This window comes from Lupinus angustifolius, chromosome LG06 (assembly GCF_001865875.1).
Source record: "Lupinus angustifolius cultivar Tanjil chromosome LG06, LupAngTanjil_v1.0, whole genome shotgun sequence".
NCBI classification, from domain to species: Eukaryota; Viridiplantae; Streptophyta; class Magnoliopsida; order Fabales; family Fabaceae; genus Lupinus; species Lupinus angustifolius.
This window is the reverse complement of record NC_032014.1, coordinates 31,879,740-31,905,505: the sequence shown is the minus strand read 5'-3', so window position 1 is coordinate 31,905,505 and position 25,766 is coordinate 31,879,740. Positions and strand designations below refer to the sequence as shown.

At 33.6% G+C, this 25,766-nt stretch overlaps 5 protein-coding genes across 9 annotated transcripts; 2 read left to right on the top strand and 3 right to left on the bottom strand.

Annotated features, from left to right (window-relative positions):
• Nucleotides 254-5,781, bottom strand: LOC109351266 (protein IQ-DOMAIN 1-like). 3 transcript variants are annotated; one of them, XM_019592685.1, is made up of 5 exons: nucleotides 5,772-5,781; nucleotides 2,802-3,047; nucleotides 1,698-1,925; nucleotides 1,467-1,580; nucleotides 254-1,169 (listed from the first exon to the last, which is right to left on the bottom strand). In XM_019592685.1, the coding sequence occupies exons 2-5, from the start codon at nucleotides 2,967-2,969 to the stop codon at nucleotides 561-563; spliced, it is 1,119 nt and encodes a 372-aa protein (XP_019448230.1). In that variant the 5' UTR covers nucleotides 2,970-3,047; nucleotides 5,772-5,781; the 3' UTR covers nucleotides 254-560. The 3 variants fall into 3 exon arrangements, with proteins under 3 accessions (XP_019448230.1, XP_019448228.1, XP_019448229.1); XM_019592683.1 differs by lacking the exon at nucleotides 5,772-5,781 and adding an exon at nucleotides 3,376-3,603; XM_019592684.1 differs by lacking the exon at nucleotides 5,772-5,781 and adding an exon at nucleotides 3,376-3,603 and having other exon boundaries at nucleotides 1,698-1,820.
• On the top strand, nucleotides 6,007-14,095 carry LOC109351263 (beta-galactosidase 17). 3 transcript variants are annotated; one of them, XM_019592680.1, is made up of 20 exons: nucleotides 6,010-6,127; nucleotides 6,161-6,213; nucleotides 7,013-7,114; nucleotides 7,993-8,188; nucleotides 8,460-8,548; nucleotides 8,961-9,041; nucleotides 9,572-9,666; nucleotides 9,964-10,034; nucleotides 10,649-10,739; nucleotides 10,806-10,923; nucleotides 11,005-11,100; nucleotides 11,183-11,231; nucleotides 11,706-11,893; nucleotides 11,974-12,045; nucleotides 12,201-12,350; nucleotides 12,507-12,557; nucleotides 12,633-12,804; nucleotides 12,956-13,104; nucleotides 13,226-13,291; nucleotides 13,867-14,095. In XM_019592680.1, the coding sequence occupies exons 1-20, from the start codon at nucleotides 6,076-6,078 to the stop codon at nucleotides 13,969-13,971; spliced, it is 2,046 nt and encodes a 681-aa protein (XP_019448225.1). In that variant the 5' UTR covers nucleotides 6,010-6,075; the 3' UTR covers nucleotides 13,972-14,095. The 3 variants fall into 3 exon arrangements, 2 of the variants coding, with proteins under 2 accessions (XP_019448224.1, XP_019448225.1); XM_019592679.1 differs by having other exon boundaries at nucleotides 6,009-6,213; XR_002108202.1 differs by lacking the exon at nucleotides 12,633-12,804 and having other exon boundaries at nucleotides 6,007-6,213.
• LOC109350618 (LOB domain-containing protein 22-like) lies at nucleotides 15,258-15,839 on the top strand. Its single transcript, XM_019591843.1, has one exon. It carries the CDS (start codon nucleotides 15,258-15,260, stop codon nucleotides 15,837-15,839), a length of 582 nt encoding a protein of 193 aa, XP_019447388.1.
• LOC109351265 (serine/threonine-protein kinase BLUS1) lies at nucleotides 17,413-20,244 on the bottom strand. The gene is made up of 3 exons (XM_019592682.1): nucleotides 19,703-20,244; nucleotides 18,558-19,086; nucleotides 17,413-18,302 (listed from the first exon to the last, which is right to left on the bottom strand). The coding sequence occupies exons 1-3, from the start codon at nucleotides 20,145-20,147 to the stop codon at nucleotides 17,657-17,659; spliced, it is 1,620 nt and encodes a 539-aa protein (XP_019448227.1). The 5' UTR covers nucleotides 20,148-20,244; the 3' UTR covers nucleotides 17,413-17,656.
• Nucleotides 22,346-24,854, bottom strand: LOC109351262 (putative pentatricopeptide repeat-containing protein At1g17630). The gene has a single exon (XM_019592678.1). It carries the CDS (start codon nucleotides 24,714-24,716, stop codon nucleotides 22,560-22,562), a length of 2,157 nt encoding a protein of 718 aa, XP_019448223.1. The 5' UTR covers nucleotides 24,717-24,854; the 3' UTR covers nucleotides 22,346-22,559.

The window sequence follows — 25,766 nt, the reverse complement described above, 5'->3', positions numbered from 1 at the left end:
CCAAAAAAAATATTGGACATGCTAGTGCTGCAGCTGCCAGATAACATGCTATAAGGATAATTTATACTGCTGAGTAATATTAGTCTCTTAGTGGATATAAATTCTTAAAATCAACATAGTCCAATCTTTAGTATTTGGACAAAAATCACACAACATTTTGATGTGAAATTAGAGGGATAATTGAGTATATGAGCACAATTTTCTGATACTGAACAATACAAAAACTTGAAGGTTAATGTTTAACACAAGTTGCTAAGAGCAACACAACTTCATGCCAATTTAATTCAAACCTTCATTTCATTCTTCACACAAAACAGCAATGCATCCTTGATATCATGTAAAATTTAGTAAAAGAGAAGCACCAAACAAATGAAAGTAGTGTACTAGTGTGGCATTTCATTCTTCACACAAAACCACCTATGTTATCTACACCCTCAATTAGCTATTATCTGTGGACTTTAAATGCATGTTCATCTCACTGTGTCAAGGTAACAATAGGCAACAAGCTGTTGAACTCATGAAAAGTAGACATATGCGAAGCCTCCTTTCGTTACGGAAACTCATCTCCCAGCGTATCGTTTTTGATAACTTGCCCTTAGAGGTGTTGCAGAAAGATCCTTCCACAAATTAACCGAAGGATCTGAGCCTGAACTGCTTCTAGCATCGACATTCGGAAAGGTTGTTGTTTTTGAGCTATTAGACATACAATCCTCCATTGCGAGCCTCTTCGAATTCTGCGAAGAAGACCTGCATCCTTTCAGTTTAGCCTTAGTTGATTCTGTCAAATTCATGTAGCTTAGCTTATGAGCATGTTTTTGTTCTGTTGCTTCCACCATATTGGTAGATCGCAGAGATGGTGGTGATCCTGATGTGCATGAAGTTGATACAGGGCTATCATCATACACGCATTCAGAGCTTATAGCCGAAGATGATGGAGTCGATTGGTTAAGAGATTTAACTGAAATTCTCTTTGTCATGCCATTCATTCTTGATTGAAAAGTAGGAACAAGATCTTCACTTCTCCTCGAGATTGGACTCTCCCACGGCTTGGTTGCCATCCAGCGTTCTAACAAGGTACACCCTAAGCTCTTATTGTCTAGGCTGTGATGCTTGAGAGGTGTCACTGCCTTCGAAGATCTTGAGTTTGGACTAGCACACATTCTTGATTGCTATAAGCAAAATAAAAGTAAATCCAAGAACATAAAGAGTGAATATCCAAATTCATCAATAAGAAAAATCGACCATCAAATTAGTCATTTTTAGAGACAAATTAGCTTCTATTGAGGACTACTTTTATCTGCAGATAACATTTTTCGGAATCAGGTATATATTCTTCAGCTATGAAGGACTAAATCTTATATTTGGCATTTTTTCTAGTTGAGGCATGCAATTTTTCTTATAGAGACAAATTTGTGTTTTTACTAAGGAAACAAACTTGTATATATATATCTTCTTAATTTTGTTACCTGTTTGGAGAGAGAGTATGCCATAGCTCTATCCCTCTTGATGGCTCCTTCTTGCCTCATTCTTAGCTTTGCTTTAACATCATCAACAGTTCCGGGAATTTCACACCACCTTTGCTGAGAATAAAACGGCAAAATATGCCATGTTAGTAGCATGTCATTATATACATTAAAGAATGTTACATAATCTTATAGCAAATTATAGAAGAACTTATGATATCATTGATATGACACCTCAGTCTCCGTAACATAATCAGATTGGTTGTGATGTTCATCCAATAATTTCTGCGCCGCTTTCTCTTCTGGAGATTTCCGCACATTACTTGCCCTGACATGTGCCTGAACTCGAACAAGAGCCTGCATGCACCTTAGAGTAACAGCTGCTTGCTTCCTTACTAGCCGACCTCGAAATATAGCTTGCAGCCTTACCACTGCCCTCAAGGCCCTCAAAGCTCTTCTAGCCTGAAACGCGTATAATATAACAGAAGTAAGACTAATAAAAATAGAGGGAGAAGCATGAACACATAAAAATGCAAGCACATGAAGGACACGGTTAATGTACTATCGATAACGAATCGAATCCTCTCACAACGAGCAAGAGAGTGGCGAATCTTTCTGTTATAAACCCTGATATTCAATTATTCATACTATTCAAAAATTCGAAATTTTGCACAACAGAGTCAGTTCTTAATTATATGTCCATAGTAAAGTAGCTAAATAACCATCAAAATCAAACTTATGTGCTTCACTACCTCCCCAAAACAAAAAGAAAAGAAAGAAAAAAAGCTTACATGTCATAATTATCTTTAGTAGGAGTGTAGGACTAAAAAGTTAGAGATTCATTTTGATATGGTTAGCTGATTTCAAATCATGAATAAAAGCACAACCTTTGGAGTTTCAATCTATTCATGAATCTTGCACAACACTTTTGATTTAATAAAATCTAATTGTATAGGAAACTAGACCATGATAAGATTAAGAGGTCCAGATCCTAAATTGAACTTGGAAATTCAACTATGAGGCCTAGTTAAGGATTTGTTGCTTAAGGCACTTGCAATTGAAATGTAAATTTATCAAATCATACATTGTTAATAGAAAGTAGTAACTCATATAAAACAAACCAGTGCTATTATTTGTATAACATATTTGAACAATACTTGAGACAACAACTCACATTTGCATACATTTCTCTACTCTACCTCAAAACATGCCATAACTCAATAATGATCTCAACTCACATAAATCAAATGTTGTCTAAAACATTGTGAAAAAAACCATTTCTCATCACAAATGGCATGCATTATTGTGCATTAGAGAAGAGGGGGAGTTAGTTATTACCAAGAATGATCGAAACACAGCTTGAATTCTAATTGCAGCCCATTCCTGCTTGATGATCATGAAATCCTTTGGTGGAGCTCTTACCACTGCAGCCATAGCAGCATTATAGGAAGAAGATTCATAAGACTTGTCATATACACCATTAACACCACCCTTCTTCATAGGCATTGAAGAAGACCCTTCTGAAGAAGTCCTCCATAGCTTCCACTTCTTACTATTCTTACTAATATCACCACCACCTTTCTCCTGAATAAAGCACCAAAATTAACAACACTAAGTAGTAAAAATGAAACATGTAAGCATGTTTTGGTATAGATTGTGTTTTTGGATTTTGATTATAAACTCCGAGATTATAAACTGAAAAAATAAATTTTACTCAATTTTGTTAGTTTTGTACGGAATTAATTTTTTTTTTCCGGGTTTTGTGACTGTCCATGGCAATAAGTTGTTGTGAACTTAACTTATCACCAAACAAACTTAATTTTATAAAAAAGGTCCAAAATCAAAATAAGCAACAACAAAAAGAATCAAACCAAACATGCACTTAGTAAGTAAAGTAGAGGCTACTACTTACTTGATCAGTAGTCATTGAGGTTTTTCTATGAGAGAGAAGTGATTTAAACCACCTTCCTGAAGCACCCATTTGAGAAAAGATTCAATTTTTGCAGAATTCTACTATGCTGGCAAATGGAAACAGCAGCTACTAGTAGATGATGCAGAGAGAGACAGAGAAAGTAAGAGAGAGAAAGTTTTGCTGTTTTGTTTTGTTTTATGTTTGACTTTAGAGAATGTGAAGTGTTATGTTGTGTTGTGTACTTATGTTGTGTTGTGTTAATTAAGGTTTTGAAATTTGAAATTTTGAAAGAAAATAAAAGCTAGATCAATCATAACGGTAACCATATACATAAAGTCTTTGCAACCTTTAAAATTCAACTGTCCAAAGACACTTCCTTTTCACACAACACTAGCTCCAAGTTGAGTTTATCATCACTTTATCCCACTACTTGATATATATTATAAACGGTCACATTTTAGGTATGTGAGTAATGTTGGGTCTTTTTCTGTAGGTCCATTCCAAAGTCTTATTCATCATATAAAGCCCAAAGTCTCACATGCATTGCAGCATTAATAATTAGTAGGGTTTTTTTGGATGTTTCTGGCAATACAAATCAATAATTTTTTAAGAAAATTGTTGTTAACTTTTCTATTATATCCTTGTTAGTTCCTCTCCTCACTATATTTCATAATTAATTTTTTTTATTTCTATAATGGTGAAGGTAATAGTATAATTGATAAAAGAATAAATGTTTTATTGATTTTTTAGAATACCAATTAAAATAATTATTTGACTTAACAAGCTTTATGATGTATTTAATTAAATGTGACTATTGAGGGTACAGCTTAATAATGGGTGGATATAATACTAATACATTTTTGATCCATAATTATCTCCAAGAATCCAAAATTATAGTTGAAAGACCAATATTTATTTACATATAAAAAGGTTTTTCTCCGTTTTAATAACAAAAAATGTGATAACAACTTCAATGTGTTTGACCAAAAATCACAAGCAATAGAGAATTATTACTAGTAGTATTATATGTGGCATTGTCAATGCCATTTGGTGAAATTTACAGGACCAAGGTGCATTGCTTCTGCAATACCCTTCTTGGACATTTCTCATGATTCACTTTTTTCCCATCTTCGATATCCAACCTTCACGTTACTGATGAGTTGGGATTCTTTCTATTAATGGAAAAATAATTACATCTAAAACAAGAGAAAAAATGTAATATAATTTGATATTTTTATTCTTAAAATATAATAAAATAACATTTTTATTTATATGTGTAAGTGTAAAAATTTCGCTCTTACACTGAGGTACTTGGCCTCTAGCACTTGCCATGTTAATAATTTTACCAATAGAAAAAAGGTTGACAACTTCGGCTTTGGAAGGAGACATCATAGTAGACATCAAGATAGTTGTCATTTGTCAAACATTAGAACATTTTGTACCAAAATATAAACATAAACCGTGAGTGTTTGGAACCGCATTACAATATGTTAAATGTGCGTTACAAACGTGGAAGCTACTTACAACAATTTCAACAGAAAAATATTGTTATTGGTGCGAGATATAATTGACCTTTACTCTAAGATTTTCACCAAGAAATCAAACACGTGTGAATTCAATATCAATCACACGTGTTTTTATCTTATTATTTGCACAACTAATTTCTATATTTGTTAGATAATTTTTTCACTTAAATAAAGAATTAATCTCTTTTGGGTTTGTGATGTCCCTCCCAATAAATGTCGGTCACATGAATTAAACCTCCGACCTTAGGGATTTAATACAACCTTATACTATTAGACCAATATTTTGTTATTCGTAACCTTCCACATTTTGATTTTTTGTTGAGAAACCAACTTGAATTGCATATGGTGCAATTTAAATAATTAAGTAATGAAATTTATTTTTCAAAGCAGGTTATTTGTTTAGGTGGATTTAGAGATGATTCACTTACTTCAATGATAAGTTTAAAATACTTCCCTCCCATTTATTTATTATTATAAAAGGTATTCCATTACTTATTTTTATATGAATGAATTCAGTAATCTTCTTCATATAAATGCATTCCTTATATACAAGTATAATTATAACATTTTCTCTCTCTTTAAGTTGACACAATTTTGGTCATGATCCCCTAAACTTTTATTAGCCGAACTTATTTTTAAATATTTCAACAATTTGTTTTTAGTTTGGTGGGAATAATACCACAAATAGTCACATATACTATGACACTGTTAACTATATTCTTATTTAAGTGATTCACAAATCTGGAATCAAATTATATTTAACGAACGAGTGTTGTTTAAGTAATATATGATTGATTCTTTTTAAGTAAAGTTTCGAGTTCAAGTCTTATGGATGAAAAAATATCTATTTGAAAAGTTAGCCCAACCTACTTATTGATGTTCCTAGTTTAAATAAAATTGTCTCAAGTACGAAAATATATATGGGAAACTAGTTAAAAGAAATGAAATATCCTACTTCCTCTTACCACAAGAATAATTTGATATATTTGACAAAATAATACTTTTTAATGATTGATTTGCAAACATATATAACTAAATAGATGAATTTGTATGGAGAATCGTGTAATTGAATTTTCCTTATAATAGAAAACATATTTAAAGTAACTTTTGATGGGGTCTTCACATGATATATGTGTAAAGAAGAAGGTCAATAACACTGTAGCTTCAGCTTCCAATGGCGAAAAATCCAATCTTCAAAGCTACCCTTTTCTTCATTTTCATCTATTTCACTGTGTTTTGTGGCTCTGCTTCTGTTTCAACTTCTATTCCTTCTATCACCTCTCACAATGCCCATCATTCTCATCACCATAAAGTAAGTTCCTTTACTCATTTGTTTCATCCATTTTGGAAATTTACTTTCTGGGTATGCCAATTACTTGTTTATGTATTTTACCAATGGGAATTTGCATGAACTAATGGAATCAAAGCAATATCACAATTGAAGAAAAATCAAAATTTTCGATCATTTTGGGTATGTTTGGTAAACGGCTCAATTAAGTGCTTATTCAATAAGTTTTTTGGAATAAGCTAAAAAGAGCTTATTTTCATATGCTTATCTGGTAAACTTATTGAAATAAATTAAAAAGAGCTTATAAGAAGTTCATAAGCTAATTTCATAAGTTTGTTCTCATAAACCCAAATAATAAGCTGTTTTTATGAGTTTATTGTAGTAAGTGGATCTCAAAAACCCAAATGAACTCTACCTATAAGCTTTTCCAAACGCCCCTTTGAGGTTTTCTTCCGGATACACAATTGTTACAGGTTCAAGCTATGAAAGATAACCAATTTTTTGGAATGAAACTATGGAAGTGTATAAGTTGTTTGCACTCTTTTCTTTTGTTCCTTTTCCTGTAATTTTTTTTATCTCATTACATGATTAGGAAATAATGAACTATTTGTAGTTTTCAACTGCCAAATTGGCAGGAAAATTCAGCATAGAGTGACTGTAATTTTTCAAGTTGTTATCCATGTTGAATGAGGTTAACTATCAGCTTGTTTATAAGATGTGTTTTCGTATAAACACAGTCTTCAATTTTGAGATAACTTGATCTATAGTTGGTCACTGTTATCCACTTTCCATCTTAACTCCCCTGTGTGATTGTTTTTATCAGGTTAACAGAAAGTTTGAGATTGCCAGCGATATGTTCTGGAAAGATGGTCAACCTTTTCGGATAATTGGTGGTGACTTGCATTATTTTCGAGTGCATCCAGAGGTATGCATCTAGCTGACATCTCTTAGTTTAGGGAGAGGATGATAATTTTGTACACTTTGTGCAATGTACATTATAACCGCTTTACAATCTAAGACAATACTGAAAACAAGTTTTGGTTCTTTTATCTTGGTATTTTATGCACACATTAACCAATACCCAATATGTTTTGAAGTAACGGTATGCAAGTAAAATGCTAAAGTGGACCATATATAATCCATTGATGAACCACTAGCAGCATATAATGAGGTGGGGAAAAGTGAAAATTTAGAAGTAGGCGATGCAAATTGGTTAATTTGAAAATCAATGGGAAGAGGGAACAAGTGTACTGTACTTTGACAGTTTTTCCCCCGGCATCGAGCCTTGATGAGGATTGGTGGAAACTTGTAGTGATCAGGAGCATCATAGTCATCTTCGACAACTATGTTTAAGTCAGATCCTTGCATATCATATTCTTCTTAAAGGGGACAGAACAAGGTTATACTTAAAAGTCATTGGCAATGGAGATTTGCATATGATTTACAACTTATGTGCTACGTTCACCATTTTGTGTCACTGATAAGAAATGAAAAATACATGCAATAAAATAAGACTTTATTGGACAAGAATATTTCTTTTTAGAAAAAACTATCTCAAAATCAAATTCTTTCTCTGGTCTCATATCATATATAATAAATAATTTTAGTGTTAAACTGTAGTGTTAGGAAGCAGAATATGAAAGTGGAGTGAGCTATCACCATCTTTCTTAATCTTCCTTATGAGGATAACACAAGTTGGATAAATGAATTTTGCCCCATTATTCTTTGTGACATCAAAAGCAGAGTATATTGTTAAAGTCAAATGCTTTTGTATGGTGGTATCATTTGTTTGCTACTTTGCAGTACTGGGAAGATAGACTGTTAAAAGCCAAGGCTTTGGGATTGAATACGATTCAAACATATGTTCCTTGGAATCTACATGAACCAATTCCCGGAAACCTTGTTTTTGAGGGTTTTGCAGACATTGAATCATTCCTCAAACTTTGTCACAAACTTGACCTCGTTGTGATGCTTCGAGCTGGACCATACATATGTGCAGGTTAGCTAAAACTTCTGGTCACTTATTTTACCAGCGATCTTCGAGATTTTATAGCTCACTAAACATAGTTTTCTGATCTTCAAGTCTGCTGTAATAGTGGATAATTTAGGTTTTGGTTTGTCCTGTCTCAAATTTGTACCTTTTTTAATAGCAAGAAAGCGTAGTTATAGAAGCCTTATAAAGTTATCCCGCTTAAATTTTACATTTTCGTGCTTTTGATATTTTGTTGAAGATGATAAAAATTACGGCAGTTACTGTTGATATATTTCAGAGTGGGATTTGGGCGGTTTCCCAGCGTGGTTATTTTCCATGAACCAATCCCCCAGACTAAGATCATCTGATCCTACTTATCTTCAAGCGGTATGCTTTCATTATTTTCTTTTATGATAAGATTGATTTACCTAGCAACTAACTTGTTCATATTCGCGATCTTGTACGCAGAATTGTATTTTTATGTTTTTTATTCTAGATTTATATCTCTTTATAATGTTTTTTACAGTCACAAAATTTTCTTAATTAAACATCTATTAGTTATGCTCTAAAATGGAAATTTATTGCTTCATTTTAAAAATGTCTTATAATTACATGGAATAGATTAAACAAACTTTTATGATTATTGAAGTGGTTACATTTTTAAACAATTCTAGAGTGCATATCTAAACAAATTTATTTTCATTAAAACATCTATATGCTTGTAAGCTTTTGTTGTATGTCCTTTTTCAGTCTGTCTTACTGTGTTGAAGTTTTGACTTATTGTAGTTTGACATTTAAGGTTGAAAGATGGTGGAGTAACCTTCTTCCAAAATTAGTTCCTCTCCTATATCACAATGGAGGCCCTATAATAATGGTTCAGGTATGCAATTTTTCGGTAGAACTTTTTTTATTGTATTTACCCGATTTACATTATTATACAGGATATTTGCTAAACATAAACTATTTCAAAGTATGTTCTGATTTCCGATGCAGAGTCTGTATTTCGGTTAGAAAATGAAGAGTTTCCATGTTGAAATTGTAAGGAGTTGATGGAAAGTGAGATAAGATATTCTGAAGAATATATATGGGCTTGATATTATATGTATTAGAGACAAACCACCTTATAGTGATAATCTAAGGCAAGTCACTAATGTGATTTGTATGACTAGACTAGTACTATCCCATCTTAATTAGACCACTAACATCATAAGTCCTCAAAACCCGAACTGTAAAAATAAAATCCCTGAATATGAGAATAAATAAGTAGCTCAATCTACATATATAAGAGCCCTGATATTCTAACATCCCTTTCCATGTTCAAAGATTTATGAATTTCTTGTCTTTAAAACTTTAACAGCTTATTTTATGAAAGAAAAGTTAGATTGACTTATATGACATTGTTTGCCACAGATTGAAAACGAATTCGGTTCGTATGGAGATGACCAAGCATATCTCCATTCTCTGGTCTCCTGTGCTAGACATCATCTTGGGAATGAAGTTATATTGTAAGAGGTTTATGTCTTTAAGACTGCTTTATCTCTTCAACAACTTAAACTGAAGTGTCCCATTGTAACATGATGTCGATGTTATTCTTTTAGAACTATTGATTTCTGTTGTCCAGATTAAGGAATTGAAATGTTTGAAGGAGGGATTGGTCAGAAACTAAAATATGAAGTTGATTTCCAATTTCTTGAACTTCTACTTTTAATGTAATAGTATACACCTAAGTTTAAACGGATAATGGAAAAGTGCAACATCTAGGTTAGCCTGAAGAAGATCCTCTTTTTGTATATTCTTATCAGATACACTACAGATGGAGGGGCTAGGGAAAATCTCGAGAAAGGAACTATTCGTGGGGATGCTGTCTTTTCAGGTGAAATTCCAATGTTAAAAATGTTACTTACAAGGTTTTACTAACATTTATCTTCTCAACTTTATCCTCCTCCTCCTCGTAAGGACCCGGGATGGGAGTAAGGAAAATACTAAAAAAATATGTCATGCAATACAGTTGATATAAATTCATATTTTTTTGCAATAAAATTGTAATTATCTATTATTAGTATGTGCACCATGTATATTATGATATCATAGATATGGACTCCGGCTGTATTTTTTTATCCTTATTCTTGGCTGACGTGTATTTTGGTATAACATAAACAGACTATGAAACTGAAATCAAGACAAACATGTAGCAAATTAATTCATAAAACAAAATATAATAATCTCCCATAATAAATTAAAAAATTAGCAGGATGGCGTGTTTAGGAGTATCATACGCGAGACTTTATTGGATAGGTTACAGTAAGGATTCTTCATTTTGAAGTATTGGTGCTTCAACATGCCGTTGTTGTTCTGGACTAGATTAGACCATAATTATATTTTGAATCCTATTTTATTGTTATTATATGCTATTTGCATCACTATATATCAAACTCTTTTCATTGGCCATATCTGATCTAATACCTACCACATATTCTATTTTTCTAGCTGTTGACTTCACTACTGGTGATGACCCTTGGCCTATATTTAAGTTACAAAAGGAGTTCAATGCCCCAGGAAAATCGCCACCATTGTCAGCGTAAGTAGTGTATTCTTATGGACTATTATTTTTGTTTATCAAATGCTGAAAGTGCTTGTCATATAGAGAGTTTTACACTGGGTGGCTTACACACTGGGGAGAGAAAAATGCCAAGACTGATGCTGATTCTGTAGCAGCTGCTCTTGAGGAAATTTTGAAGAAAAATGGTTCTGCAGTCCTCTATGTATGTCTCAATTTTCCCCTTTGAACTGTTTGAAAAATGCTTTGTGAATAATCCTTTTGGTTTGGGTTATCTAATTTTCAGATGGCGCATGGTGGGACGAACTTTGGTTTTTACAGTGGTGCAAATACCGGTGCAGACGAGGATGACTACCACGCTGACCTAACTTCATATGATTATGTTAGGAATCTTTTGAGCATCTTACATTCGTAGTGCATCGGCTATGCATATTAGCAAACTGAACTGACTATCTCTTATCCAGGATGCACCAATTACGGAAGCTGGTGATGTTGACAATGTGAAGTTCAATGGTATGGTTTTTGTGTTTTTATCTCATTTCCAAGCTTTCAATACTGTACTTTTGAATTTGTTGATGTTTACAGTTTTGATATGCTACTTTTGTTTGTATTTTCAAATTGCTAAAGCAAACCATGTTTCCATGCACCATAGCAAAAGTAATCGGATGAAATAGGAATTAAGTCTAAATGACATTAGCTGTGCTACTATTTCATAGTTCTCTCCGGCTGAGGGGATTCCACTCATGTGCATGCCTTATTCTAAGAAATTGATCTTAATTTCCCCTAGTGAATCCTATACATTCTAGAAGGTGTGTACTAGTCTCCATTTTTACATTTAGGGCCTAGTGGATTCTTATCATTGACCTTTCGAGTTTCTACCTGACCAAATATTCTTTCCCTTTCTGATTCTTTATTTGTTAAATTACGTAATTTTAATTATGATCATCCAAGCAAGATTTTAAATCTGTGTTTGTTTATATGTTTCAGCTATACGGAAGGTTATAGCACAATATGGCTCAGCACCTCCTCCGCCCGTTCCCTCTAATACTGAAAAGACACGTTACGGACCAATTCACTTACAGAGAAAAGCTTCCGTCTTTGATATGTTTGATTTCACCAGTTCCAAAAATGTGTTTGAATCTGAAAAACCAATGTCAATGGAGCATTTGGGCCAGGTATGTGATGGCTGTTCATAATGTTGCATGATTTCATAAACGGTATATTATTGAAGGAAACTTAATGTCTTCGTGTTCAGTTGTTTGGGTTCCTATTATATGTCACTGAATACAAAGCAAAGAGTAGTGGAAGCACTTTGTTCATACCAAAGGTGCTATTTGAATTCTTTCATTAACTCATGTTTTGTAGATATTTTCTTCAGATGCATCTCATTTCTGTTGCCTCAATAGTTTGAAAGTTCACATAATCTCTCATATATCTACAAGAATATTGTTTATCAAAACATCATGAATTATGAATGTGCAGCTGCATGACAGAGGTCAAGTATTTGTATCATGCCCTAATGGAGAAAGTGGCGCCGGGCCAACTTATATCGGTACGATTGAAAGATGGTCAAATGACAAACTTAACCTTCCTGAAGCTAAATGTCATTCTAACATCAACTTATTTATCCTGGTATATAACTGCCTTATGATGATAACAATATTTTGGTCTTGAAAAACTTTTGAAGAACTTTCTACAATATATAATAGGATTTGGAAATGGTTTCTGTTTTTATTTATATATTTTTATAAACGGAATTAGAAATGATTTCTTCCTCCCCTTTTACAGGTTGAAAATATGGGTCATATAAATTATGGGCATTTCATGTTTGATAGGAAGGTAAAGTTCATCCGAAAATGATGCGACTCTTAAACTTTTGATCATAATTTACTGATCTTCGTCACAACTTTTCAGGGAATTCTGTCATCTGTTTATCTAGATGGGGAACCACTAAATTGGTGGAAAATGTTCCCTATTAATTTACACAACCTGAATGCAGTGCCAACATACAATCCCATTATGCAGGCTACATATTCTGCATTCAACAAAAAATTATCTTTCCGAAAAAATTTGATTCATCAGTTTGGTATGTACTGCAATACATATGATAATAAAAACATGATTCTTTATTGTATCACTGCTCTTTTGTATCTCCTACTTTGCTCAATTATCACTCCATGCAGTTATAAGATGATGATGATGTGAATTATCTGACCAAGGTGCTTCTTTTTTTGCAGAAAATAAGACATCAAAAGAACCTGCATTTTATTCCGGCCGTTTCACAATTGATAAACCAAGTCAGATCAAGGATACATATATATCATTCAAGAATTGGGGCAAAGGCATTGCATTTGTTAATGAATTTAACATAGGAAGATATTGGCCGGTAAAATCGACCCTTGCGCCTCAAGTGAATTATATTTATGATTATGTTGAATGACCTTAATAGTTAGTTCACTATATATAATTCCTTTCCTTTTAAGTATTGATTTGTTGTTCTTTATCAGTTGAGAGGACCACAGTGCAATCTCTATGTTCCTGCTCCAATACTTAAGCAAGGAGATAACTTTTTGGTATGACTTAAAAGTAGTTATTATCTGTCTTAAGCATTTATTGTTGTTTACAGTGTAATGCATTAAATTGGTTCTCCTAAGATAGAAGTGTCACTAGTTTGGCCCTTTAAAGAAAAGTGTCACCAAATAAGACCTAGAACTTTTAAAATGTCGTCACTAATTTGGTGGCATTTTTTAAATTCCAGGCACTTAATTGGTGACATTTTTCTTTGGGGACCAATTTGACACGACGGTAAGGCTGTTGCTTAGCGACCGTGAGGTCTCGGGTTCAAATCCTAGATACAGTCTCCCCATTTGCGACAGCAAGGTTGCTTACATCTATCCTCCTCACACCCCACTAAGTGGGAGCCTCATGCATTGGCCACCTTTTATTATATCATTTAAATTCAGCTAGCTTTTGTTTTCATTGGTTCTAATTCTGCACCCTTCATTATTCTAACTTTTTGTCTAAACACATCCATATAGTGTTATCATATAGTAGCTTAGTTGTATTTTCTCAGAGAATTATATTCGCATCAATCACAACTTGATTCATGGTGCTATAGTGATTGCACTCATTTTCAACTAATGTGCAGGTTATATTTGAGTTAGAATCTGCAGACCCTGAACTTGTGGTACACACAATTGATGAACCAGACTTCACATGTGGCTCTAGTGGTATGAACGTTCATCAGCTTTAAATATAATGTGAAAAGCATATTAGAGAGGTTTAGAGTCCATGATCATGATCATTGTTATGTTTAAAAACCAATATAAGAATATATGAAACATCAATGAAATTTGAAGAGAACTCTGGGTTCAGTTGATGTGTGTTGTGTTAGCTACAAAAGTTAAAGGTTCAATTATTGTGAGGGGCAGTCAAGCACCCGAAGGAATTATTCCTTACCCTTAGCGTACCACCCTATGGTAAGGACCTAATTCACCCCACGAGTAAGGAAGTAATTCATTTTTGGGTACGTGACTATTCCGTCTAACAAGTGTTGTCCACATAAATCGAACATTTGACATTTTGATATGAGATTTTACAACACTAGACTAACACATTTGTTAATGACATTTTAAATAAGAACTTGTTTGATGAGAGATTTCCTGCTCAAAGTAATGCATTTATGTTTTTAGAGGATCAAGATAATGATTTACAAAAATATCATTATTTTTTTCATTTAATTATTTTCATTTTCAAATTTCTAATTAATTTTTTTGTACATTTCTAATTAATTGCTAGAACATCTTATGCAAATTGTTATATTTAAGGTATTAATTCAAAAGTAATAATTATTTATCTATGGTGATAAACATCTAATATTTAAAATAACAAATATTAAAGCACATAAGATTTAAAACTTTAATTAATTATGCACTCAACTAAAGATTACCAAAGTGATACATCTTCTCCCAACTTAGCTTATTCCATTCATGCGACATGATCAAAGCTCTCATAACGTTTAGTCATCATTGTTTTTATTTAATTTATATTTTCATATTTTAAATTTTAAAATTACTGCTTAGTGATAAATTTGTTGGAAGTGAATTAGTTAGAAGGAAAGAGATAATAATCATCTAGAAGAGTTTGTTTCATTATTAATTAATATGACCGCTCATTCAACAATTATATTGATTTACATTACAGGAATGATTTAATATGTATATACTAATAATGTAAGTGTTTTTTATGTTATAAATAAATCATTGTCATTTATATGTTAAGTATTATTGACTCTTAAATTAAAGTTATACAAATTAATTGGTGTATGATGTATTGACAATATAAAAAACTTTATACTGAAAGTGTGCAGATTTTAAACTCTAATTAAAAAATTCCCATAAACCATTTATTTTGAAAATTTTATTTCATTCAAAACTCCTAAATAATAGAACTAAATTCTATAAGATTCATCTCTAATCTCTTATATAATATGATAATAACAAGATAAAAACTTTGCACACGCTAAACCTACATGGACACATGAAATCTCACTATAACAACACCAAAAAATCACAAGCTTGTGCAGCTTGTAAATACCAACGAAGAAAGTGCCCTTCTAACTGCATTTTTGCACCATACTTTCCTCATGATCGCCAAAAACAATTCTTGAATGCTCATAAATTGTTTGGTGTTGGTAAAATAAACAACTTGATCAAACCTCTTGATGCGGTTCAAAGAGACATAGCCATGAGCACGATTATTTATGAATCGAACATGCGCGCTAATGATCCAGTTGGTGGTTGTGTTGGATGTATACATCGTATCTGTTCCCAGATTGCTCGGTATGAGGCGGAATTACGGATTGTTCTTCAACATCTTGTGTTCTTTAGAGCACAATATCAACCTATAACAGAAAGTGTTCAATATGATCCATATATAGCTGATAACATCATCAATGTGAATGATGATGTTATTCCTTTTCACGAAAGTGATATTCATTTTCAAGAACAATTGAAATTGTTGTCCCGAGAAAATGCTATCAAGGATGGAATAGCGGTAGAGAATGTTAACGCCTGTGATGTACAAAACTCAAACTCAGGTTTGTACTTAGAAATCCTTTAACATCTCTAACTAGCACATTCATCATTGTTGACTTCAACCTTGTTAACTAATTTTGGTGTGTTTTAGCATTTTTTATAAAGAAAAGGATGTATACTAGTAGTGTCACAATTTTTTATAATGTCAGTGTATCATCCTCATTCATTTTTTCAATTATCATTGACTCTTCGAAAAAAGTTATAATGATGCACTAACTATGTATATATATTACACTCTATTCTTGACAAGAATTATAATACTATAGACCCAAGTTAATAATTTTTAGGTATTAGTTTAAATTTTTATTTTTTCGAAAACACACCAAAATTTTAAAAGTGCTCCCAATAGTCGAACATTGGTATTATATTCGTTCTTCCCATGAGTCAAACCATTGATATTATGGTGGTTGTGATTGATCATATATTTAAATATAATATTTCCTAATTCATTGCATTTTAGGTCCTCAGCTATAAATGTGGAGTCTGAATTGAAGACTACATAATTAGTGCTCCAATGTTTACTCGGTATAATTAGACAAAGGGTAAAACAAAGTTGCTGCAATTTAGCTTTAAGGTTTTGGTCATTTTATTAGAAGATATTACATATTAGAATTAGAATATTGTCATTCAAATTTTAAAACAAAGTTGCTGCAATTTGCTTTTATTCTTTCTCTTTGTGGACTACAAATTATAATGTTATTGGATTTTTTTCCATCACTTTTGTCAAATAGTGCTATTCTTGTTCTCCATCAAATGCATGGTTTAGGCCAAAACATAATTAATGGTCACGGCTTCACAACCATTCTCAAACTGATTAGAGAAACTTCCATCCCACAAAGTAGCAATAGTTATGATCTGAAATTCGAGAACTCTTATAATCATAGGTTATATATTATAGCAAAATTTGTAGTACAATGAATCTGTTGTGATACGCTAAACCTAATAGATAGTTATATGTTCCACTCCTTTTTGTTTTGTTGATGTATGTCTTTGAGTATTCTAATACCAACTCTATCCCATTGGTATTGGAAGTAGAAATCATAGTTTTATATAGGTGATCATACATGAAAATAACAATATATTATATGGAATATTCTTTGTGGATTATAGGATTGATATATATGATTTTTAGATTCCCTTCATTAGACCACACCCACTTCCTAAGCCTATCATAGGCTAGCACTATTGTCATACTAATGGTGGTTTAGTTTACATTTCTTGATGAGTGTAAAAATTTATAATTATAAGATATTACCTGTATAAGAACAATACTCATATAAAAATTGTGAGAACAATAAATCTGGGTCTGACAATTAATCATAGATAGTTAAAATTAAAAGTCAATTATTGGTCAAATGATAGTCATATGCATGTTTCTTTTAATCTTAACCGTTCAATCAAGATTCAATAATATATATTAAGTGTTCTCATTTCTTACCATACCACATTGTTCTCATGTGAGTAACTCCATATTATTTCATATATCTATATATTTATAGGTAAACCCTCTACCACTATCAAAAGGAGTAGACATATTATTTCACACACCATCCAAAGTGATGCTACCAAATGTTTATTAAACAAAGATACTACATAGCTAAATTAATGATATTGTACTTTTATACATTATTCTTACATCATTTTGTTCCTAGATAATAAAGTTACAAAAAGTTACAATACACTTAATTATCAAGGATTTAGACTTAAATGTGCACATTAAAAACTGTATATTATTCTTGCATCCTTTTGTTATTAGAAGCACATATTCACATTTAGCTGTTTAGTGAAGAAGTTGTTTAGACATTATAACTGTTTGAGACCTTCAATCAGATTTCAGAATTATTAATTAACACCAGCAGAAGAATGAAGCTTGAATATTTCAACCTGCAACACCAACTCTGAATTCTTCTTCCTTTCATTTTCCAATTCAATCCTCAGCTTAGAAATCTCTTGTATCATATGCTCTTGGTTATCAACAACTTGAATCTCCTCTCCTTGTAAGAGATTCATCATAACCTTAACTTGTCCTAGTTCTTGTTCCAAACTCCCTTTTAACACATTTAGTGTTGTCAACATAGCTTCCTTGTTGTTCAAGATTCCTCCACCTTGATCACTACCAATTGATTCTACTACCCTTGATGATCCATGAATAGAACTCACCATTAAGTTCTCAACTATAGTCACATTAGAAGTAGCATTTGTGTTTTGTTTGCTCATGTTTGATGAAGTATCAACATTCTCTTCTAACTCACCATGCTGCATGTCTTGGATAACAGTTTCGCCCTCGAACCGAACTTCTTTAACTATTGTAACATTCTCCCTGGACTGATGATCACTTGGGAATACAGGGTCAAGTTCCAATCCATCTTCATTGAAGTTCCAACCACTGATCCTTCTCTGTTTCACATATTGTTCCTTCATCAGGTCACCTTCATCTTCGTCATCATCATCGTTCGCCGTTGTAGGCTGAGTCTTGCTTTCTTTATACCTGAAAGAAATTGAATTTAGACCAAATATATCATGATTCAAATGTACATAAGGGTAATCCTATTTGTAGGATAAGGAAATATTTACAAACAGAATCATTAATACTAAGCATAACTACAACCAAATTCTATTTGTACAACCAGATGCAATAACTTTCTGTTTTAAAAGTATAAACTAAAAGTTGTTGAATTTGGTTGAACTTATTACACTTATGCCATCTAAATTGTGTCTAAAACAAATCATATTGTAACAATACCTTTTCTCAACACTAGGCAATCCTTGCAGCACATTCTTCACTAAAAACTCTGATCCCTTGCAGTACTTGAAGAAGGGATGTTTGAGCAATTTCTCAGCTGTAGGTCTCTTTGATGGGTCTTGATGGAGGCAAGAAGCTACCATATCCTTAAAGGCCTTTGAGAACTTATTGCCACCATGACCTTTCCTATATTTGTCGAGATCCGAAAACCGAAACCGCTTTGTGATCTTAAGTATCATAGACTTAGAAGGTGGAAGATGAGAGAGTGGAGGTCTTCCATGTGCTAACTCTAAAGCTGTTATACCAAAAGACCATATATCAGCCTTGAAACTGTAGCCTATGTGAGAATGAATCACCTCTGGAGCCATCCAATATGGTGTGCCAGCAACATCAGTTAGCCTAAGAGATGAAGAGGATGACAAACATGGTGCTGCAGTTGATGATGACGAATTCGGGTACTCGTAAATGGATGCAGAAACACCAAAATCTGCAAGCTTCACTGAACCATTTGAATCAACAAGTATGTTACCTGTTGAAAAATAAAGATTTCTATTACTTGGCATATTTGATACAAGAGTAGAATCCCCTATTTATACTAGAGCTATGAGACTTCTAGGAAAGGTGTTAAAACCGGCATGAATCTACAACTGTAATCGAGGTCATAATGTTATGGTTTTCGTTATCTTCACAACTACATATGATTGTTTTTGCGGCTAGATCGACTATATTTTCCAACAATTATCGACAATTGTCATAAACACTACATAACCATACAAGTACAAAAATGAAAATGGGAGCAAAAATACATACAAGTATAAAACATATAGATATGAAAATGACTATTACATGTAGTAAAAAAATCTCAACTTTAGTGGAGGCAAATGACTACTTCATGCCTATTGCTATATCTCAAGCAGGGAAGTTTTGTTCTTTCTTTCAATTTTAAGGGTAAAAGGGTAATCTTACTATAACTAAAAAGGATACAAGTATCATTTTACTGTGTTTTCTTTGTTTTTTCATATAACTCTCCTCTTCGGCACTCGAGAGGAGTCTGATTCCTAAATAATGCATGACTTTACATATAATAAGGAATGATTCTTAATGTTAAGGTGAATTAATGAATAAGCATGCAACTTTTACATTACCAGCTTTTATATCTCTGTGAAGATGACCTTGACCATGAAGATAAGAAAGAGCATTAAGAGTCTCTTTGAGAACCACAGCTATGCATGGTTCAGTTAAGCCATCAGAGAAAGAATGAGAAATGATAGATTGCAATGACCCACCAGCCATAAATGGCATCACTACCCACAAACGTTGATCCACAGTGAAACAACAATGAGCATTGAGAATATTATGGTGATAAAGAAGTGACAAAGTCTTGGCTTCACGTCGAACATCATCACAGTCAGGGCGTGAACGATCAAGGTCTATGGATTTTATGGCTACTAATGAGTTCATGGGCACACAGATTGCTTTGTAAACAATGGCACTTACACCAGCACCAATCTCATCAAGGATTTTGTAGGAGGAAGAGTCAAGTGGGTATTGCACCCTTTTGGCTAATTCTTCTTCATGTTTGGTTGCCATGAAAGATGCTTCAGGAAGTGTAGAGAATAGAGATATAGAGTGTGAGGTTGAAAATTTGAAATGGGTTGTTGCTTGTTGTTTAAGAAAAAGAAAGATGCATGGTCCAACACACGATAGTTTGGAGTCGCCACTATGTTTTTTCCGAATGGAGTAAATAATAAAAACGGTCTAATGTCTAAATACGTGGTAAGGTTTAGAGAAGGTAAATGCACACAATCTTATCATGTGAACAAGAAATTGTTTCTGGGATATAAACTCGGTTACTAAGCAATAACTTTATCTACTGAAAAGGAATGGAAGAAATTAATTGAAGAAAAAAAGAGTGTAGGTGAGTTTAAGCGGTTATCTTGTGAGGATTGTAGGAAAAGGAATGGAAGTATCTTAAGCCAGCGGTGATTTCTATATGGCTGTCAAACCATGCATGTGAATCACAAAAATGCTGTATAGCTATATTAGGATATTATTCTCACCCTTTTTTGTTTTCATTTTATCTTGAAACTTTAAAACAAAATGAATTTGTATGAATATGGTGTGCATTTGAATTCAAAGGCCTTATTGTGTGCTTATTCCTAGATTCATTTAAATTAAGCTATTGATCCATGAGTTTATATCTTTTTTCAATAACTTTCAATATATAGATCATAGGTATTACAATTACTAGCCTATCCATTTTCTTAGATTTCAATAGGGCATTTACTTTGGACACAAGTATGTTACATTGCTCACATAAAAAGTACCTATGTATAGTAGCACTTACACAGTTAAATTAGAAAATTCTTAGATTTTCAAGAGTGCAATTAGCTTAAGCTTGCCTAGTTTTAGCTGTAAAACATAACAGCATCCAGTAAGACAGGTTAAATTAAACCAAAGTAACTAGTAAGTAGTTGGACAAAGCTAAATTTCTAGGTATCGTACAAGACCAAAGATCAGTACTCGATTCCGGTGAGTGACATTTACTGAGAGTTGCTGCTAGGGAAGCTGTCCAAAAAGGTGGGGATCAGAGCAAAATACCATACCAAAGTAATAGTTCATAACTTAATATTTGTTAGAATATTAAATATTGTTTCTAATGTACCATGCATGTATCTCTTGGCACTAACTAATTTTGTGGGAACTTTATGCGGTTGTTTAGATTCTTTGCCTATAAGTTTATTCACTGTAGATATTAACTCAAATGAATTAAAGTAGTATGCTAGTTATTTATGCTTGTGTGGTGCCACTAGTGCTATAGGGATATTTACATGCCACTTTTTTCTCTCTTGTTTACCAATGAAACTCTAGTATGAGATATAAAATGCATGCTTATAGGGATGTCAAAACTCAAAAGCATAGATCTTGGTCAAGCTCAATCCAATTATGAAAAGAGGGTTTGAATACTTAACCCAAACCAGACAACAATGAACACATATTGGGTCCACCCAACCTGACCCCATTCTCCCTCTTTTTACTCTTAGACAAATCTTTCCATAAGTGGAAAGAAAGGCATGACCTATGACAATTGTTCAATCACATAGATTTTATGTATATAAATGTAGAGATATCATTCCAAAAACACAGCTCATTACATCATTATTGAAGAGTTGAAACATGATCAATTGCATAAGTATATAAGAAGACATTGTTGTTAGAGTTGTTTATTTTGTGACAATGGTTAAAGAATAACAGAAAATAGTTTATCAAAAAAGGGTGGATCACTAGCATAAGCCCGGTTCAGTTAGTCACTTGGACCATGTAAATGGGCTGTGAAATTGTTACATGTATATAAATGCACTTGTTTCGCGATAGTGGTTATCTCGTGTGGTTCTATATGGTTTGTCACTTTTACATTATTATTATAAGATTTTTTTATAAGAAACCCAATACATAGTATTCATTATGTCAAGCTCGATACAAAGGCTAAATAATAGAACTATGTAAGTGTGATGTCCCTTTCATCAATCCATATATATCAAATGAAGTTTGGAATTTCTTCTTTTATAAGAGAACAATACTCTTATGTTGTGACAGTGCCATTCATATTGATGTTGCTTAGCTTTCAATATTGGATTCATTTAGTTTCATATGAATGCAACCGCTTTATGTATGAAGAATAATTAGAGCAATAATAGATAGATGAATTTGACTAAGAATTTGTAGATGAAAGCTAAAGCTATCAATTTCTTTGCTAATAGGAGAATTCCTAAGATGAAATTATAGGATAACATAGAAAAACTCAATTATATTTTTATTCCTTCTCATAAATTTATTGTTTAATGTTTACATTTATATTCCTTTCTTCTAATTTAGTTAACTCTGCATCCCTAGTAACAAAATCTAGTATACAATATTTTTCTAATAGCTCTCAGAAGTTGGATTCAAATCTTTCCAACAGTGTTTGGTGAAGAAAATAAGAGGACAACATAGGATCTAGCCTTAGTTTGCAACAAGCAAAATCTCTGATTTTTCCTCAATGTATTGCTGACTAAAGCAACTATTGACTTCATAATTTTCACTTGCCATTTGAAGTGCTAACCCTTCAAGGATCACATAAACTTCATCCAGACCCAAATGGACTACATTTCCAGCTGAGAATGTGTAAACTTTCGTCCTCACCTCAATCCAACTCTGGCCAGGTATTTTCTTTAAACCTCTTGTCTTTGCTGAGACCCTAACCCTAGCAGAATCCTCCCATCTTCCACTTGCCGCATAAATATTCGACAGCAGCATGAAGCTCCCAGTTATTTCCGACTTCAGTGTTAGAATGTGTGATGCTATTTCTTCTGCAACGTCTGTATCTTTGTACATTCTACACGAGTTTAGAACAGCTCCCCAAACACACTCATTAGGTTCAATTGGCATGTTTCTCACCATATCACTTGCTTCTTGCAATAGTCCAGCACGGCCGAGGAGATCAACCATGCATGAGTAGTGCTCAACATTAGGTTCAGTCCTAAATTCTGTAACCATCCGATCGAAAAGGTTGCGACCTGCAGCAACAAGTCCGGCATGGCTGCAAGCAGATAGAACAGCAACAAAAGTAATATTGTCTGGCTTCATTCCAGATTTAATCATCTCGTCAAAAATTCGTAAGGCATTCTCACCAAGCCCATGCATACCATAACCCCCAATTAATGAGTTCCATGAGATTATATCTCTACCCTTAATGTTATCAAATACTAAATGCCCTTCCTTGAAAACCCCACACTTCATATACATATTTATCAAACCATTTCCCACCAAAATATTGTCATTCATAAGAGTCCTAATAGCATAACCATGGAGCTCCCTGCCAAGGTTCATTGCAGCTAACTCTGCACAAACCGATAAAATGCTGCAAATTGTCACGCAGTTTGCCATTACTTTCGCAAGCTGCATTCGTCTAAAAAGTGTCAGGGACTCTTCGCCACGCCCCTTAGAAGCAAAACCACCAATCACTGCACTCCAACTTATGACGTTAGGCCTCACCAGTCGATGACCACCTGACTTCTCCAGCTCCAGAAATACTGCACAGGCCTCGTCACATAATCCAGCTTCAGCATATGATGATATCAAAGCATTCCAACTTACCAGGTTCTTAGTCTTCATGTAAAAAAATATCTTATGTGCATCCCCGAGATGTTCATGCTTCCCATAAGTACCGATCAGTGCATTTTTCACAAACAAATAATCTTCATACCCACCTTTAATAACATACCCATGGATCTCTTTTCCCCGGCCAACTTCATCCATATCAGCACACACAGATAACACCACCGCTAGTGCTTCAGCGCTTATTTCAATTCCCCTTTCCCTCATCAACCTAAACAACTCAAGGGTTTCAACATAAAGGCCACACCTAGCATGGCTTGACAAAAGTGAAGTCCACGTTACTGAATTTGGATGCAAACCTTCCATCTCCATCCGCTTAAAAATGCTATAAGCACCATCTGAATCATAATTTAAGGCGTAACCTGAAACCATAGTATTCCACGACACAACGCTTCTCACAGGCATTCCATCGAATAAGTGACACGCATCCTCCATTCGATCAAGCTTCCCATACATACCCACCAATTCATTCACCACATGAAGGTGATTCCGAAAACCCATTTGAAAAACATGACAATGAACAATCCTGCATAAACTATAGTTACCAACATGAGCACAAGCTCGAATTACCAATGGAAGAGTGAACCCATCAGGTAAAAATCCAAACTTTCGCATTTTAACAAAAAGCCGAATCCCATCTTCATAATACCCATTTGAGACATTGGCTCTGAGAATTGAATTCCACAAAAGAATATTGTTTAAACCCTCAATTGAGGTTGAATCAAAGAGTTTCCGAGCATCAGAGATAAAACCAAACCGCGCATAAACAGCTATGAATCTTGCGGCCAAGAAAGGCGAACGATAAGCGGAGGTGACAATGAATTGGGAGTGAATTTGACGCGCTTGGTGGAGAGTGAGACATCGTTGAAGAAGTGCATCGAAGAAATCAAGAAGTTCATTGTGGTTGGAAGAGAGGGAGAGTGAAGTAATGAGATTTGGATTTGATGATGAAATGAAACGACGAGAGAGAGAAAAGAAACGCTCAGAAACTGCATTCAGCATCAAAGTTTAGAACTTGAAGTTTAACGAATTCAAATTAGAAAAGGATGAAGGAGAACAATGAAGACAGTGTTTGGCGCCAGGTTTTCAGAAGACAATCATTTCAAACCTTAAACGACATGTCACTTGTGTAATTGTGTCTTTTTTCCTTAACTTTTATTTTTCGGCTAGTAGATTTATATCATTAGATATTCTTATAGTTAATGGTTACGATGGTAAGTAAGTTAAAAAATTTACTCTTAGAGTAAGTGGATTCCTACTAAGGGTGGAAACAGGCCAGGCCGCCTACCAGGGGCCTATTACCTGGACTATAACAGGCCAGGCCAGGCCAGGCTTTCTTCGTAAACAGGCCAGGCACAGGCTTTTTGAAAAGCCTATTTAGTTAAATAGGCCAGGCTGTAGGCCATCCAAAAGGCCTATTAAGCCTAACAGGCCGGCCTATTTAATTATATTATGTAATATGTTCATATTATACAATTTTAATATAAGTAATATTATTATACATATGTAATATTAATATAAAAAATATAATTTAATTGTTAGGGTTAGAAGAGTCTAATTAAAAGTAGGAATATTAACCTATCTAAATGTAGATATGATGACCTATTTCAAGATGATATAGTAAAACAGGCTTTTAAACAGGCTAACAGGCCAGGCCAGGCTTTTAAACAGGCCAGGCCTAGGCTTTGAAATTTTTTTTAAACAGGCTAACAGGCCAGGCTCAGGCTCCTACATACTATATAGGCTGTGCCTGTTTAAGGCAAAGTCTGGTCTGGCCTGGCCTGTCACCCTTAATTCCTACTATAACATCTTATTACATTTTTTCATTTTCAGGTAGACTAAAATGTTAAGATTCATTCCTATAAATGACACTTATCCAAAAACAGTCACACACTCCATCCTTACCGTGAAGGGAAGGTTGATTCTGATTAGTGATAATTATTGGAAGGGTAATTATAATATGGGAATGGAGTATCTCCTTATACAAGGAGATAAGTTATCTCCTCCTGCTAGTGAAATTATGACATGTGTCATATTTCATCATTTTCAATA

What these genes read in the sequence shown, in the direction of transcription:
- LOC109351266 (XM_019592683.1), bottom strand. Translation starts at nt 3,444, where the DNA reads ATGGGTGCTTCAGGAAGGTGGTTTAAATCACTTCTCTCTCATAGAAAA. An exon ending in CTGTGTTTCGATCATTCTTG is followed by an intron (nt 1,926 to 2,801) that starts GTAATAACTAAC and finishes TACGCGTTTCAG; the next exon opens with GCTAGAAGAGCTTTGAGGGC. An exon ending in CATACTCTCTCTCCAAACAG is followed by an intron (nt 1,170 to 1,466) that starts GTAACAAAATTA and finishes TTTTGCTTATAG; the next exon opens with CAATCAAGAATGTGTGCTAG.
- LOC109351263 (XM_019592679.1), top strand. Translation starts at nt 6,076, where the DNA reads ATGGCGAAAAATCCAATCTTCAAAGCTACCCTTTTCTTCATTTTCATC. An exon ending in ATTTTCGAGTGCATCCAGAG is followed by an intron (nt 7,115 to 7,992) that starts GTATGCATCTAG and finishes GCTACTTTGCAG; the next exon opens with TACTGGGAAGATAGACTGTT. An exon ending in ATTTCATGTTTGATAGGAAG is followed by an intron (nt 12,558 to 12,632) that starts GTAAAGTTCATC and finishes ACAACTTTTCAG; the next exon opens with GGAATTCTGTCATCTGTTTA.
- LOC109350618 (XM_019591843.1), top strand. Translation starts at nt 15,258, where the DNA reads ATGAAATCTCACTATAACAACACCAAAAAATCACAAGCTTGTGCAGCT.
- LOC109351265 (XM_019592682.1), bottom strand. Translation starts at nt 20,147, where the DNA reads ATGGCAACCAAACATGAAGAAGAATTAGCCAAAAGGGTGCAATACCCA. An exon ending in TCACAGAGATATAAAAGCTG is followed by an intron (nt 19,087 to 19,702) that starts GTAATGTAAAAG and finishes ATTTTTCAACAG; the next exon opens with GTAACATACTTGTTGATTCA. An exon ending in TTGCCTAGTGTTGAGAAAAG is followed by an intron (nt 18,303 to 18,557) that starts GTATTGTTACAA and finishes AATTTCTTTCAG; the next exon opens with GTATAAAGAAAGCAAGACTC.
- LOC109351262 (XM_019592678.1), bottom strand. Translation starts at nt 24,716, where the DNA reads ATGCTGAATGCAGTTTCTGAGCGTTTCTTTTCTCTCTCTCGTCGTTTC.